The sequence below is a fragment of the Solea senegalensis genome, unplaced genomic scaffold (genome assembly GCF_019176455.1).
Source record: "Solea senegalensis isolate Sse05_10M unplaced genomic scaffold, IFAPA_SoseM_1 scf7180000013775, whole genome shotgun sequence".
In the NCBI taxonomy this organism is placed as follows: Eukaryota; Metazoa; Chordata; class Actinopteri; order Pleuronectiformes; family Soleidae; genus Solea; species Solea senegalensis.
In genome coordinates this window covers 64,609-81,464 of record NW_025320890.1, presented here as the reverse complement: position 1 = coordinate 81,464, position 16,856 = coordinate 64,609, and the positions used below count along the sequence as shown (strand labels likewise).

At 41.9% G+C, this 16,856-nt stretch overlaps 1 protein-coding gene across 1 annotated transcript in view; it reads left to right on the top strand.

Moving 5' to 3' along the window:
- The window catches only part of LOC122760592 (usherin-like), a gene marked incomplete at its 5' end in the record, with an annotated part of 107,052 nt that overhangs the window by 79,856 nt on the left and 10,340 nt on the right, over nt 1-16,856 (top strand). Inside the window, 8 exons of the mRNA XM_044015707.1 lie at nt 7,306-7,387; nt 7,484-7,629; nt 9,154-9,495; nt 9,896-10,257; nt 10,354-10,723; nt 11,092-11,373; nt 11,465-11,634; nt 12,515-12,845. Coding sequence (XP_043871642.1) covers nt 7,306-7,387; nt 7,484-7,629; nt 9,154-9,495; nt 9,896-10,257; nt 10,354-10,723; nt 11,092-11,373; nt 11,465-11,634; nt 12,515-12,845 — 2,085 coding nt within the window. The remainder of the gene's footprint in view (nt 1-7,305; nt 7,388-7,483; nt 7,630-9,153; nt 9,496-9,895; nt 10,258-10,353; nt 10,724-11,091; nt 11,374-11,464; nt 11,635-12,514; nt 12,846-16,856) is intronic.

Sequence of the window (16,856 nt, the reverse complement as noted above, 5' to 3'; positions counted from 1 at the left end):
ACCCCTCGACACTTGGAAATCAGTTCAGCAGTTTTTGTTTAATACTAACAGAAAACAAAATGTTCCATTATTTCACTGCGACTTTTAGCCTTTAGTGTGAGACACTGACACTTGGATTTGAGACATTATCTCCATTAATATTGTAAAAACTAAATTGTCAAATAAGTTACTTTGTGACCTCATAAATGTCACTTTTGCAAGCCTTTATTAGACACCTTATGCCTTTAAATGCATGAAAGTAAGTTCAGTGACAGAGGACTGAACAGCAGCTTTGCTCCATGACTTGTTGCTTTCACATCCAGCTGAGTCGCTCGTTCCACACGAGCAGAGGATGGAGGGGTTGTCAGAGGGGTGGGAATGACAAGACTTTGTCCTTGACACCCTTTAACAAACGAGGGAGACAGAGGAGTGGAAAAGGAGGAGAGGGATGTGGAGCTGAGTGCACAGAGGGTGAAGAGAAAGGGACGACAAGGTTGGAGAAGACAGGTGAAGTGAGGAAGGAAGGATAAGGAGACTTGGATGCAGAGTTCATTAGGTCCTTGGCCTATCAGACCCTTTAGTTAGAGGTCTCCAGTTCTGATTGGAGGGCTCTCAGCATTCTGCATAAACAGCCAAATAATCAGGCTGCAACACTCCTCCTCCTTCTCCTAACTGCAATCTTTCCCACTTCCTCCTCCCTCCATCTCTCCACATTTCTCAGGCCTGCCTCCATTACTTGTCTTCCATCTAAGTTTTCTCTACCTCTGCCACAAATTACAGTTTTTATGTTATTCTCATCCACCGCTTTTTCCCCATCCATATCCCCTCTTCTTCCTTCTCCCTCTCACTCTGTCAAGTGATTTTTTTCAAGTGAGTTTAGTATACGTTTGCTTACTTCCCTCTCCCTCTCTCTCTCTCCCTCTCTCTCTCTCTCTCTCAGTAATGACAGGTTGTGTGTTATTGTCTGTCTGTCTGTGAAGAGGCTACACCATCCAGTGTAGTGCTCTCCACTTGTCGTAATGGATGTTTAGTGCTGCAACCACGACATGATGGTCATCACTTTACAATGCTGAGTGCGCCTGTGTGTTTGTGTGTGTGTGTGTGTGTGTGTGTGTGCGGGAGAGTGTTTAAGAGGAGGGGAAGTTTAGTATATTTATGTTGTGTCTGGAGTAAAGTCCTGCCGATCGGTCCATCTGTTGCCGCCTCAGGGACACGCTTACAGACTCTCTGTGTTTACATCTGACTGTGAATCGTATTGATCATTGATTGGAAGTGAGACAGTTAAAGAACAAGCTCTGCAACATTCATGCCTGCATTTTAAATGAATCCTTCCCCTCCATCAACTCAAATTGAAAACACTCCCAATAATCATATTGTTGTTTTGTTTTTTTTTCATTTCTTTTGTTAAAGCTGGGATAGGCAACATCATTCATGCTTTCATTTCTAATAAACTGGGTTATTGCAATGCTCCCTATGTTGATATGCGAGGGCATATCACTCCTGTGTTGTCATTTGGCTCCCAAACTATTTTAGAATTCATTTTAAAATTCTGCTTCTTACTTATAAAGCCTTGGATGCTCTTGGCCGATCTTACCTCAGTGATCTTTTACATAGGTCTGGAGAAAGATCTCTTCTTGTGTTACCTAGGTCGAGATTAAAACACGGCAGAGACAAAGCCTTAACCCTAACCCCCTTGCTCCCACACTGCATGTTTTTAAATCTCAGCCAAAACCCCACTTCTTCTTCTCTGTGTTCTCTGATCATGTTTTACAGTTGGCAGTTTTAGTGTTTTATATTTTTGCAAAGCAACCAAAATAAACAGGAGCAAGTAAAAAAAAGTTGAGTATACACACAATATTGATCGAACCCATGTCAATATGGATAAAGCCTTTCAGAGATGGAGAAATTGCATTTCTGAAAGTCATCTGTCATGTACTGTCCATGCTCATCTGGTGGGAGGAGCTCAGGACATGGCCTCCAGCCCAAAATGTTCATACTTAACGACCTGGAGATGTGACTCAACAGTCAACTGTTTTCTAAAAATCCTGCTGACTCCATCTTTAAATCCTGGAGAGCTAATAATCACTGTACTTGTTCTGTGTGTGGTATAAAGCATGCCAATTCAGTTCAGTCCAATTTGAATCTTGAGTCCAGGCTGTTAGTACAAACTCTGCCCTGACCAGCCCATGTGAAAGCAGTAATTGTTTTCCGAGGTTTCTAAGGTCAGCCAGCCCCCCTCCCTGAGGTCAGCCCTCCCACACCAAGCTCTCGAGCCAAGTCTGTGTGTGTGCATAGCTAATTCAAGGCTTCTGGCACAACTGCCCTGTGTCTGACTCTGGTTGCAAATGCCCTGCATGGGTGTCCCTGCTAGTCAGTGAGCATTAGACAGACCCTGACACATGCAGACGTTTATACAGCACACACACACACACACACACACACACACACACACACACACTCAGAGTGCCATCAGGCATGAGTTTGTTTGTGGCCAGCACAAAGAGAGAGACTGCAGGCGTCTGGAACAGGCATGTCCACTTCACACCAGCAGCCATGATTGGCTTTGGAGAGTTCAGACCCTCGGAACAGTGATTTTGGTGATGCATGCATGTGAGTGCACACTTTTGTAATGTGGACAAACACAGATGGACACAGTCTGACTAATCAGAGATGGTATGTTTAAAATCCACTGATATTCATTTTATATGATCTACAATTACAGGAATCACATATTTGTCTTTGCTGTTTTATCTGAACTTTTATGGCACTGTGGTAGGTCAGTAAACACAAACAAACAAAATCTTGTGCTTTTCAGAAGTCTAGTTCTCTCTCATGTCACTTGACTGACATGAAACTGAGAGGTTATTTTGGAAATATTGATCCATACCACCCAAGATTTGCTGCCTATCCCCAGCTTTAAAGCAATACAGTGCTGTCTCTGCAGCAAACACACTACACGTGTACACATTTTAACTCACCGCAATTCACTTTTACTTGTCTGTAAACCATGGGAAAGACTTTTTGTTTGAAAGGGACATTATTCATGCATTCACCGTTTCATATGTTTCACTTTACCTACAGTTTGAGACCAGCTCAAGACAAAATGTTGCTTCTGTCATGAGATGTTGTGCATTTCACAGTGGTAGGTGGACATCTCGGTTTGTTGTTATGTAATGTAGACTAAAAACTGTGATGCCTTTTGTGCATAAACAAAAGGTTACCCTGTATAACTCTGGTCAACCATGGTTAGCATCACCCTCATTTCCCGATTTACGGCAAAAGTGCCGCAAAAGCAGTTATGGCACTATCACACTGAGTTGCACTTCTGTAGTCATGTAAGTACATAACTCAAGTTCAACATGCGATCCTGGCGGCTCCGTTGCCGGTTGAGTGTCTGCCTGTCATTAAGTTGCACAACTGCTTACTAAACTAACAATACATAGTACTGACAGAGGTTCAGCTGCACAGTGTGAATGAATGAAAGAGGCTCCATTCTCCTGATTTTAAATCCATGACCTATCAATGTGATTCTGAATATGACAGAGAGGCCAGATGAGGCCCATAGAGACGAACCTCCCCCATCATATTTCCTTCATATACTGTATATTATCAGAAGCCTTGCTTCTACTACTGAATGTGTGTGTGTGTTTTTGTGTGACAGACAAAGAGAAGAAAAATTGTGTGTGCACGCATGCATGTGTGTAGCCATATGCTAATGTTTGTCCCTCTCTCCGGCTCCGGCTCTCTACAGGGCCCAGTGCGGAAGTCTTTGTGAAATAATCAGCATAATTCTTTTGACAAATACACATGGTTATTCTTAATTAGTATCACACACTGTCCCTCCGGCCGCACCATGCCTCTCCACCTGAACATCACACACAGATGTGCAGCTTGTGCACTCCCAGGGACACATGGCTACCAAACAAGATGCATGTCGATTTGGGAAGACTCGGATACAAACGCAGACACCGGTCAACACAACTTTATAGTGCACAAAGTTCAAGGAACACACGCGACCTTTGACACCCACCGAAAAACACATGCTACATACACACTGTGCAGAAGACCCCTGCTGTAACTCTGCTCACACAGAGGAAACGGTCAGACTGAGGAATCGGAAGATTGAATAGATTGCTTTAGTTGTGTAAGATCTGAGAGCCCTCTTATGTATAAATTAACACAACCTCTTCCTGTCTCTTCTCCTCTTCCCCATCATTCTTCTTTCTCTCCTTCTGTCTTGTTTATGCTCCCCCCCCATCCGTGCCTTGACTTCTTGCTCCCTCTCGCTTCTCTTGCATTTGACATGATTAACCAGTGACTTTGATCATCCACACACGTGGACACTCGTGCTCACGGACGAGAACGTTTTCCTTTTTTTTGTTCTTTTTTTTATAGCTGACGTGGTAGCCGTTTGTGTCGTTTTCAGAGGTTTATTGAATACTGGAAAAAAAAATAATACCACTCTTTAAAAGTGCAGTAAAAAGACAAAAGTAAAAGCATTCATTGCTAAAGGATAATATAGAACATAGATGTTTCAGATATTTTGATATTTTGAACAGCCATAATATTGAAATCATCCATTCATCACAAGCTATAAGATTGTGAAACAGTGTCAATGAAGCCATATGATAGCAACTGCATTTAAACAAAAACATTAAAAAAGTACTACACTACCCACAATCCCCAGGTGCGATAACAATGTTTTTGATTGGTGGAGCTGTTATGTTTCACCATTTGGACGATGAAAGGATGGTTCAGCAGTAATAACACTTCTGTAAAAACTGTATACATACAGTATATGCATAAATATGTATACAAAACTCAAACTATGAGAAAATATACTGCAATGCCGTATTAACAAGACTAAAATTTAAGAGGAAGTCATTGGAAAAGGATCATTTCTAATGTGTCCACTTTTAGAATAATTAATTACACAGCCTTGTACTGTTGTCTTTTTCCTGCTTTCCAGTTTTTCAAATCAAACGTCAACCTGTGTCCAAACTCCTTTCATCCGAATTTGTTCAACATCATTTGCAAAGGACACAGAGCCGTTCTACAATGGACAGTCACTGTTAAGCAGTAGCCCCCAGAGCCGATTTTAAATAATATGAATTTTTAATAACATGAATTCAAGGAAGCCACATATCAGGTCTAGCTGTTTAATCTTCTTCGGGGTCAGAGCAAGGCTGTGTAGTTTAAATGTGGAGTATAACTGGTCTATGATCGACAGGAACCTTCAAAATAAAGTAATGAAATGTGTCACAGCAGAGGTTTGTGCGTATTAAATGGTGTTGCACATTTTTTGTGCATTGTACAGGTGAATGATCAGTTGGCGGTTAACAATAACAATAAATGAATAATAGAAATGAACATTTTGAATCCAGAAAATAATCAACAGATGAATTAAAAACTACAATAATCGCTAATTGAAATTATTTATGTTGTCCTTCCTCTGGTTTGTGTGTGTGTGTGTCAGCATCTTTGTTACCATGTGCATAACATGAAAAAGTGTGTGTGTGTTTAAGAGGGGAAAAGTTATTGAGGGAGATGTTAATGTAATGTAATAGTCGTGTGTTTCGGGTGTTACACCGTTTGATTACTGTCTGTCTAAATACTGGTGTGCTTGTGTGCGACCGTGTGTGTTTGTGTGCGTGCGTGCGTGCGCGCCGGCAGTTAACGTGCTGAGTTTCAGTGATAAAGTGTTTGAATGTATTGCCATCTAGAGGCGTGTAGCCGAGTCTCCATGCTCCTATAAAAGCTGCCAGCGCCAGATGCTGCTATTGACAATGTGCATATGTTAACCGCTTTATAGGCCACATGCCTCACATATTTCACTGGCTTTTAAGGCAGAAAGATCTCTCATTCGTGCTCACTTAATCTATCTCTCCCTTTTGCCACATCTGTCTTTTTTTCCCTCTTCCACTTTCTCCTCTTTTTTTAACCATTCACTCCATCTCTCCATTGTCTTGCTCTCTCTCTCTCTCACCTCCCTTCCTCTATCTCTTTGTCAGTTATTAACTTACTCACTCGCTCACTTTTTTCCTTAACCTTCTTTTATAATTCTCTGCCATTCATCACCTCACTTGCATATGCATAGATATTTCATTCCCAGCTCCTTTTTTTCCCCTTTCACTCCCACCATCTGTTTCTCTTTCTATCACTCCATCCCTGTGTCTTTCCCTCCATCCTTCCCTCCCTCGTTCCGTCTCTACCGAGAAGTGCTGTGATTTGCAGGAGGATTTAGCGTGTGTCTTGGGGCTTATTAATCCTATTTTACTGAGGATGAAAACATGTTGGCTCCCAGACATGAAAACTGTGAATACATGCACTTTGGTTGTTGTTCAGACAGTTCATCCTTGGTGCCACGCTACGGTGATTTGCCAGGCTTTTTCGTTTGATTCACTTTTGAATTGGAGCCGATTTGATCCTCTTGCCACTGCGGCTGAAGTGGGTTACCAGTTAATCTCTTTACATATGCTTGCTTATGTGAAAGCATACAAACTGCGGAGTCAACGCATTCAAAAGATATATCCTCCTTTCCACACACAGAAACATCAGTCTTGTACCTGAATCAAAGCTCACAATCATAAACAACACAAACAAACTATCAGGGAACGGCACATCCTGAAGCCGAGTGCTCCCTAACTACCATGTCATCACACGCCAGGGTCTTTTGAAACAGCAGTGTGTCTCTTATCAATTAGTAAATGTTGTATTTCACACACACACACACACACAGTACTCTGTGTCTGCCAGGCTGTTGGGTTGGGTCCCATGGCCTAAAGCTACTGGCAGCCACACTGTGTTTGTGTATGTTTGTGTGTGTCTGATAGAAAAGGGTTCATGTGTGACATAAACACTCAATCTGGAAGCTTTGGAATCACCCATCAGGGACGTGTGTACGTACGTCTGCCAGTGTCTCTGTCTCTCTCTCTCACACACACACTCATTCACTTCTCTGGTGTGTACTTACTTCATCGTGGCATAGTGTGTATGTTGAAACATTGATATCACAAATCCCCTGTCATGTCATCTTAGCCCGCCATTGTCTCAGTGTTGCTTTTCAATCCCCATTTTAATGAGTAACGTGCTGCCGGTTTTATTCACGCAGGGTTTATTTGTGGAACTAATTTCCTGATGCTCTCTTCTCTTTCTTTCATTTTCCATCACCTCTTCTTTCTTTCTCTTTTTTTAACTGTCACACAATCATTCCTTTGTTTTGTCACTTTTTTTTATCTCCCTCTCCCCTACTTTTGTCCATTGTTCCTGTTTCCTTACATTAGTCCTTGTTCTCATGTTATACCTTGTCTTCTCTTTTTCAATCAGGGCTCAGTCCTCGAAGCAACAGTCTATGGTTTTGAACCATATCGTCTGTACAGTCTACGTGTGGAAGCTGTGAACTGGGCGGGTAAGTCTAATTTGGTCAGTAACTCATTTCAAACCGTCAGGGATATACACTGTAGCCAGTCCATTGAGTGTAGTTGTGTTTTTTGTAACTCCTCAGGCAGTGTGGCCAGTCCATGGTCAGGCATTAGGACCCTGGAGGCTGCACCTGCTGGTGTCGCCAACTTCACAGTGGAGCAGAGGGAGCAGGGCAGGGCGTTACTGCTTCGATGGGATCTGCCACGTGCTCCAAATGGACTCATCACGGTACACAAGAATACACAATACACACAGAGGATATGTACCAGAGTCAAATCAGCCAATGTCAATTTTATTTTATAGTCTGTAGGAGCCATTTCCCATTTTAGGGGGTTATATTCTATATCTTATATTCTGCCTGAGGCTGACACTGGCCGGGGTCATGCTGGGTTATTTGAGGTCACCTGTCATTTTACCCAGGTGTTGCCGATTGAAAGTGGCAATCAGTGTTCTACTGTGCTCGGTTTCAAGTTTCATTTTTGTTTAATGGAAATAGAGAGATGCTTGGTTCAATGGAAATGGGAAAATAAGCCGACATTGTAAGAAAATAAATGTAAAAACAATACCTAGCAGCAAACAATCAGCAGCCAGTAGTGCCACAGTACAGGAGTTAGTCGCTACATAGCCCAACATCTTTACACTCTGTACAGTAAATGACATCTTCTGTACTTCACGAGTGACAGTAAACGTAGTGATTTAAAAAAACAAACTGATGACTCGTCATCTTAAAACTAAGTGTCAGCTAAATAGAAGTCTTTGAGTTTCACGGTTTGTCCAGCACCATCGTATATTTGAAGCCAGAAGATACCATAATTGGATGAGAGGGTGGAGCTGGGCAACAGGCAAAGGTTGATCATCATCATCATACATGATATTGGCTGTCAATCACACCATAGCCACCCTAAATAGGACATGACTAAATGGACATTATGGTGTGTAAGGAGACCTCAAACTAGTGAATAAAACCATAAACTATTAAGTCGGGTGATTTTTTTTTTAATAGAAACCAATGGAGTCACCGTCTTTTGGCCATTCAAGAGAATTCATGTTTTTCCACATTAGCTTCACAGACTTTCCAGACTTGGAGACTGTGTCCATTGTGAATTTACTCTCCATGGGGATTCATCAGCTCAACTCAGTCATTCATAATCCATTTATCTACCGCAAGTCTCTTAGTCCTGTCTAATGTCATGAGATGCTGTTGCAATAAACTGCAGCAGTTTTAAAATGTTATACACAGTCAGAGGCTGAAACACACTCATAGTTATGCATCGAGGTACTTCACATACAGTACATCATGAGTCACATGCACATACATGTATTACCATACATTAGGGCTGTGTGTCTTCACTGCTCGCACAATTCCATTCAATTACAACTATAATGTCAACGGTTTTATTCAATACCAAGGTGGATCACAACGTATTGCATCCAGACTTTTCTATATTAATGCACATTTCTCATCCATCAATGCAAGCACTCATTTAAATATGTATACATTTAAATATGAATTTAACTATTTCTTTACAAATTAAATTGAAATGTTCAATCCCCCAAAACCAACTGAAATGCTTCTGTGGTAGAACTGTGGCTTCTAGCAACTGGAAAGTCATCAAGCAATGTTCTGTAACTGATTACTGTGGTTGCTGTCACTGCAGAATTGTCTATGTCATTATTGTGATGCATCATAGTTGTGTGCTGACCTCTCACACCATTAATGTCTCATACGACACCTCTCCTCCTCCTCTCCAGATGTATAATGTGTACAGTGAGGGAAACCTGGAGTTCAGTGGTCTAACCCGCAGCTTCCTGTTTCGTCGTTTGGAACCGTGGACCGTTTATACGCTGACTCTTGAAGCTTGCACCTCAGCAGGCTGCACACGCACCGTTCCTCAACACATCACCACAGCAGCTGCTCCGCCGGCTTCTCAGCTTCCTCCGAAGCCTCTCTTCGTTGGCCCAGACCATGTGTCACTTAGCTGGGGACCTCCCGCCCAACCTAACGGGCCAATCGGAGAGTATTTCTTACTTGGGAGAAGTCTAGATGAATTTGGGAGGGGAAGAAGTAATGGCGAGGATATTGAAAGAGGAAAGGTGGGTGAAACTAAGGATATATCACTTAAATTGTAGGCAGTGACATCTGGAGGTCTTACCATACTTTATGCAGTCGATGTCCACCATGAGTTGTGTACACGTTTTGCTCATACATACATGCTTGTAGCTCTATTCCACTAAAATGAGGTCTGACATCATTCTGGGATTCTATCCTATTTCAATCCGATATATTGTCCTGTTTAGAGCATGTGCAAGTGTTTAAGTCCATAGTCAAAAATCGTTGGGCTTTAGATTCTGCACCCAAAACTCATGGATATGGAAAGCATGAATTGGCCTTAAGTAAGCACACAGGTTATTTTGTCAACAAGCCAAACATAATGCCCACAATGGCTTTAAAAAGTTGTGCCATGATCTGTTTTGTCGCCTTTGTCTCCAACAGGTGGTCTTTAGAGAATCGTCTCCACAGCAAAATGAAACCTTTTCCTACACAGTGACCGGTTTACGACCCTGGACTCAGTATGAGTTCAGTGTCCGGAGTCACAACCCTGCTGGCAACACCAGCAGCCCCTGGGTAACTGTAACAACCAGACAAGCTCCCCCTCGTGGTCTAGCCCCGCCAACAGTGAATCACCTCCAAGACCAGCCCAGTAAGGTGTTGGTCTCTTGGACACCTCCGCTGGAGTCCAATGGAATACTTAAGTCATTCAGGATACAGAGGAACAATGTCAGTTTGTCTTTTAGTTTTGACCCGACTGTCCTCAGCTACACTGATGAAGACCTTCTACCATTTACAGTTTATAGGTATGACCTGCTTTTTAAAAAAAAAAAAGAAATATATATATATTCCTTTTTGTGAGGACCCCCACTTTCATCATTCACTTTTGCTTATTTCTGCAGCTACTCAGTCATAGCCTGCACATCTGAGGGATGCATCACCAGTCCTCACACCAACATCACAACCTTAGAGGCTCCACCTGCCACAGTGGAAGCTCCCACGGTGGACACCGTCACGTCCAAGAGTATAAACATTTCCTGGAGTAAACCCCCAACACAGAATGGAGAGGTTACAGAATATGTGCTGAAAGTGAACGACAAAGAGGTTTATTGTGGGGGAGACTTGAACACAGTGTTGTCCGATCTGCAGCCTCACACTTCATATCAGCTGGCTCTGTTGGCGTGTACCAGTGGTGGGTGCACCGCCAGTGCTACAGTATCTGCTATGACCAAAGAAGCTCCTCCCACTGGCCTGGCAGCCCCAACCCTAAAGGTGTGTGTTTATTTTGTACCTGAATCTGTGTAGCACTTTGGATTTCAGTCTGCAGTTATCAAGGAAAACACAGCCTGCTTTGTTTTAGACTGTAGCCTTTTGCACTTAAACAACACTGTCAGCAAGTTTGTGAGGATTATAAAAAAAAAAATAGAGGTGTTGATTCAACATAATGTTTGTGTGGAACAACCACTATTGCACAAAGTGCTCTAAAGAATTCTAGATTAAGTTCAGTACTTAATAATAAAACTTTGGATTTTTTCAGATTCAGGTAGTCGAGATTTATGCTGTAATGGTACAGTTGACAAATAATGTCACTAACAACTTAGTGATCTTCTGTTTTTGTTGCATTTTTTTTCCTTTTAAAGGTGACTGGTCCGGAGTCCGTGGAGATCACTTGGAAACCACCGGAGCATCCTAATGGCATTATCACAGGTTACGAGCTCTACAGAGATGGAGACGTTATCTATGTTGGCACCGAGACACATTTTCACGACTTCACACTTTTGCCAAACGTGGAATACAGCTATGGTGTCAGGGCCAACAACAGCAGAGGGACAGTGAGCAGCACAGCAAACTCAGCAAAGACTCATCCGTCTTCTCCTTCTGGTGTCGGTCTCCCTGTACTGACGCCTCTGGGTCCAGACCAGGTGGGTCAGTCATTAGTAACAGCTGGATAACTTAAAAAAAACGTAACCTTTGTTGTATGTTGTTTTTATTGTTTTATGCTGTGTGTTGTAGGTGAAAGTAGAGTGGAGTCCCCCAGTCCGTCCTAATGGAGACATTGTGAATTACACTGTGTATCACAGAGATCCAGTCGCGGTCGGCATCAACAGCACTGTGTTCACTGTAGAGGACCGTGTTTTCTCTGAGCGGCACACCACTCTGCATGGGCTGACTCCATACCACAGGTCAGTCAAAGCACAATTCACCATGGTTTAAAGCTATGGTCTGTAAGTCTAGGAAAGCAGGGTTGCATCCCAGTTTTCTCATTAAAGCTCATCCCTCAAAACATTATAAGTCTTTGTCCGTAGGGGAACTGTGAATTTGGCTGCACTTTCTCTGTGTTTTTCCAGTGAGACGCTAGCTACATTTCTGGCTTCAGCTGCCTAATATGCCTCTCCGCCTTGTCGTGAGCTGTTTGTCCCCTCTTTTTATTCAAGCAACTTCATTTATTGGTAGGACGTGGAGAGGATTTTCACAATTAAGATGAAAAAGTGTTTCAGAAACAAATTATAGACTACATGTGTAATTATACAGCAATTTTTTTTATGTTCAGGTTTTAAGCTGTAGCTTATTTTGTTGTTTTCACCTTCACTCAAATTTTGTTATGTATATATATATATATATACACAGTATATATGTATAGCTCATTTATATTCAATTTGAATGACCTAAAACAATGGGGACATTCAATTTCTCCCTGTGTAGGAGTGAACAGTGTATGTTAATGATGAAAATGAGCAACATGAAAGGAAGTGCCATTGTTGCCATTGAATTACCTTAAAATAACTGCACTGAATCTGAAAGTAAAAAAAGCAAAAAACATGTTACCTGAGTTTTGTAAAGACCAAAATCTGAATATCTTTCATTTTCTAAACATTTCACACATCAGTTTGAGATGTGTGATTGCGAAATGTTGTCTACAACTAAACAATGAATGAAGAAAATTGTCAAAAAAACTGCTTAGTAATAAGAATAATAGTGATCAGAATGTGTGATTTTTTTTTACTTTTTTTTTTTTACTAAGACAGTATTACAATGAGCATTCCATTTTGTGTTTGTGTGCAGGTATGAGGTGAGGGTGGAGGCTTGCACAGCTCTGGGCTGTTCCTCCAGTGACTGGTCCTCTGTGCTTACACTGGAGGCTCCCCCTGCTGGTCAGGTAGCGCCATTGCTACACCTGCACCTCGACGAACACACGGGCCTACAGACCACCTTCCTGCTCACCTGGCCCCCTCCAGCTCAGCCAAATGGTAGAGTCCTTCATTATGAGGTGTACCGCAGGCTGGAACCTACCACTGCTACCAACACAAGTGATACAGGAACACGTGTGTTCAGGAACGTCTCGACCACATGCAGCGATGAAGGACTCCAACCATACACTCAGTATCAGTATCAGGTATAATGCTCTGTTTTTCTGTGTGTGTGTGTGTGTGTGCGTGCATGCGTGCATGCGTGCGTGTGTGTTAAGAGTAAATGGAAAGTAGTCGTAACCAGTGATGGGACAATACCACTTTTGTGTCCGATACTGATTTTGCAATCTTGAGTATCTACCGCTACCGATATTATTCCGATACAGTGATTTTAGACAATTTTTGGACTATGAAGCTTTTAACAACACATTTGTGCTGAGTCATTTCAAAGACATAATGCTCCCACTGTGTAACAAATATTGCTCTCCCAAAAAGGAGAAATAAACAGCCCAAACATGACTTTGCTGATTTTTGGATTGTATCGGACTGTTACATTGTTATCTGTCCGATATCTGATCCAGTGATTTTTGAACCAGTATCGGACCAACACTGATACTTACCGATGCAGATTCCCATCCCTCGTTGTAAATACAGAATATGACTAGATATGCATATCCTTGATATTTAAGTCTTTCCTTAGCTTAAAAGTATTCACTGCATTTTTCTATCTCTCTCTGAAATGATCATGTATGTGCACGGAATTGAAAAATCTAAATAGTCTTAAATGTTTAACAACAGAAAGCAACATGCTTACCGTAACGCATGTATGTGCATGGGCAAATATTTCCGTCGCAGAATGAAATTATACACGTGGAAATATTTACTCCTTTATATACTCTACTGGACATTGTGAAAAGTCAAATATTATGTCGGATGTGTGAACCTCATTTGGTGATGAGCACTGAAATTAAGTGTTTGCTAAAAGTCCAGTCACATGCGCACACACAGCGGCGTACACACACACACGCGAGCGAAGTAATCAGACAGGTGTTAAATGGAGGGGTCCATATTTATGCTGTTGTGTTGTGCATTGGTGCACTAATTGACAGGCTAGCCCTTTGGAAGTAACAATAACATTAGTATTCCTGCCTGTCAGACGTACGAGCCGAGGCCAGAGAACCTGTGTAATTGATTGAGTTTGCCTGATTGTGGTGCAGTCTTTATTTACGAGGGTCCTAATTTATGACAGGGGGAGGGAGGGGAGGGGAGGGGAAGGAGGAGCTTTGGGAGATGACGGGCGGGCAACAGAGCCATTAATCACTGGGCCCTCAGAGCACCCACTTCCTGATTACCAGCCAGCCAATCGAATTAACTGTTAGCCCCCATGGTAACAGAGCTTGTATTGGAAAGACCTTTTAATGGTGACCGCTACACGTCCCCTGAGGATTCGTCTGGGGGGGATTCGACTACGTGGACAGGGTGACGGTATGTGTGTGTTGTCCACGAGCATGTGCACGCAGCATCACTCTCGTGTTTGTGTGTGTGTGTGTGTGTGTGTGCACGTGCCAACACGTGCGCGTCAGAGACGGGAACGTGAACTAACTGTTTACTCTGAATTTATTCTCCATGCACCGAGTCTATCGCTCCATCTACAGAACCATCTATCTGCCCGGGCTTTATTTTTATTTAGCTGTTAATCTGTCTGTGTCTCACATCCTTTCTCTCCCCGTGTTTCAGGCATACACAAGGACGATAAGTCAGTTCAGTTTAGCACATCACGGTGCATAGAGAGAGAAATCATATTAGGCTAATTACACTGGGTCATAAGCTCCTATTGACAGCTTTATGCTTGGTTTTAATTACTGCCCACTTTCACACAACTTAGCCCCGTCACCCCAAGTAGATGCACCCGCCAAGTAGTTCTGTCGGCCTATCAAATCAAGTCTGCACTCCGAGCGTCCAATAAAAAGGCTGGAATAGTGTCTGGAAGTTTCCTGAAGTCGTTTGTTGCCATGGTGGCTCATTTGCTGCCATGGCAGCTAACGGTGTATTTTTATTTTGTGTCTAATAAGCCAAATTGTGGCCCAATAGGAGAGAAGAGGAGAGAAAGCAGTAAAAAGTCTGTGGATGATATAAGGGTGAGGAGATGAGTTCTACCTTTCAGCAATGGATCAAGGGCAAGGTGATCTGGGCCGACTTTAATGTTGAACTTTTTCTCTCTGTCCAGTCCGTGTAGCACTAACTTCTTAATCAAACCCAAAGCCTTGCGTCATGTTGATGTATGAATTGTGTTGCCACTGAAGGAAGAACATGGTGGTTGCTGGGTAGAAATGTTTTATTGCTGCAAGTTAATTTTTTACATTTGGCAGAAGCAAATGTAATTGAAACTCTTTAAAGCAACAAGTCACAGTTGCTGTGTAAAAAGCACAGACTGTGACTCTAACAGGCTTGCAGGTCCGGGAAAAAAAGAAACAATTGCTTATGGTGGAACAGAAAAAAAAGAGTTTATTGTTTAGTGAAATGATGTGAACTAAAAATAGCGTCAGATGGTGTCAGATGAGGTCGAGAGCAAAAGGAAACGGCTGTATCTGGAGCCAAATCATAAAACAAACCATGCAAAGAAACAGGAAAATACACATACCTGACAAAACAACACACCAATAATAACACTATAATAACTAGTGCAACTAATAACAACTAGTATGTGTAGTGCTCATAAAGGGAATATTTAAATATATATATATATATATATATATGAGTCACATCAAATCAAGCTAAACTTATCTCTATAGCAAGTAAAAAATGACAAACGCTGACCCAAGTGCGTTGCAAGAAAAAAGCCAAAGTACCAACCTTACTCCTTTCCCTATCCCTATCACCTTATTCCTAAACAGAACAGTTGTTTTCCATGGTAACTGGACACAAATCACAGAGGACATCTCAAAAAGGACACAGGACTGGACAGATCAGGACAGGAACAACACAAACAGACAAACAGACTTTTCACACTCACATTCACCCACATCTACTTAATATCAAAATATTATTGTCAATGTGAATGTAACAGTGTACAGCCAAAATACTTTAATCCAATAACTGTATATATTAAGTATATTTGTAATCACATATGTTTGTTTTATTTGTAACATTTCTCGTACACACAGAGACGTTATGGGCTCATATCACATCGCTGTTTTCCCGCACAGTTCTCTTTGACCTTTCAGAATGACACCGTGACCTTTGCCTAATTCTTCCCTCCATCCCTCCTTCTCACCTCCTTCGACACACACACACACACCTCTGCTCCTTCATTCTTCTTCTTCCTGCCATCACTCCCACTGTTTTCCTGTCTTCATCCACCATGCTACGTTAGACGGAGGAGCGCAACGAAGATAACGACGCGCTCACAGTTAATCATGAAAGGACTGACTGGAAGAATGTGTGGATATATCAACACTGACTTTGTCTTGATATTGAACAGCACTCTTTTGATATTTTCTGTAATTTATAGTCCGACCGCTTACATGATTGCACACGAGATGCAGTCGAGTCACTAAACTACAAGACGAAGTAGATTCAAAAGTGCTCGGTGTTGATTAGAGTCAAGTTCTGTGAGTTCCACTTAGAGTTGATATACAAATAAAAAGGTTTGATCTTAAAACACAGGTGTCATTATTTAAAATGACTTATTAACTGTGTAACTGCAGTTCAAGTTAAATACTGTATCTCAACACTGAAAACACCCACATTAGAGCATTAATGTGGCAAAATCTTATCAATTTTTAGTTTGTAGTCTGACACATTGGTTCTGAAGTTCTTAAAATCTATTTTTTTTCTTTCTTATTACCAAAAAGAACATTTAAAATCTAAACACTGAAATATAACCAGGTATAAAATCCCAATGCGATCAAATTTCCCATGATTCCTCTTTGTGTCATGTCCACTCAGCCCTCCCGCCTCCCCCGTGCCATCCCCACCCTCTCCGTCTTTCCCCTCTTCTTCCTCCTCTCCCATCTCTGTCCATCTGTGCTGTCACTTAGATCAATCAGTCTGATTGATCACAGGCTAATTGACTATTATTGAGGTTAATTCAACTCTTAACACACTCGCATGTACACGCGTACGTGTACAAAACTCCTGACCACGGTCGCAAACAATAAGCCACAAATACGCGGACACACACTTTCAAGACTAAAGCTCAGAACCATCCATCTGCC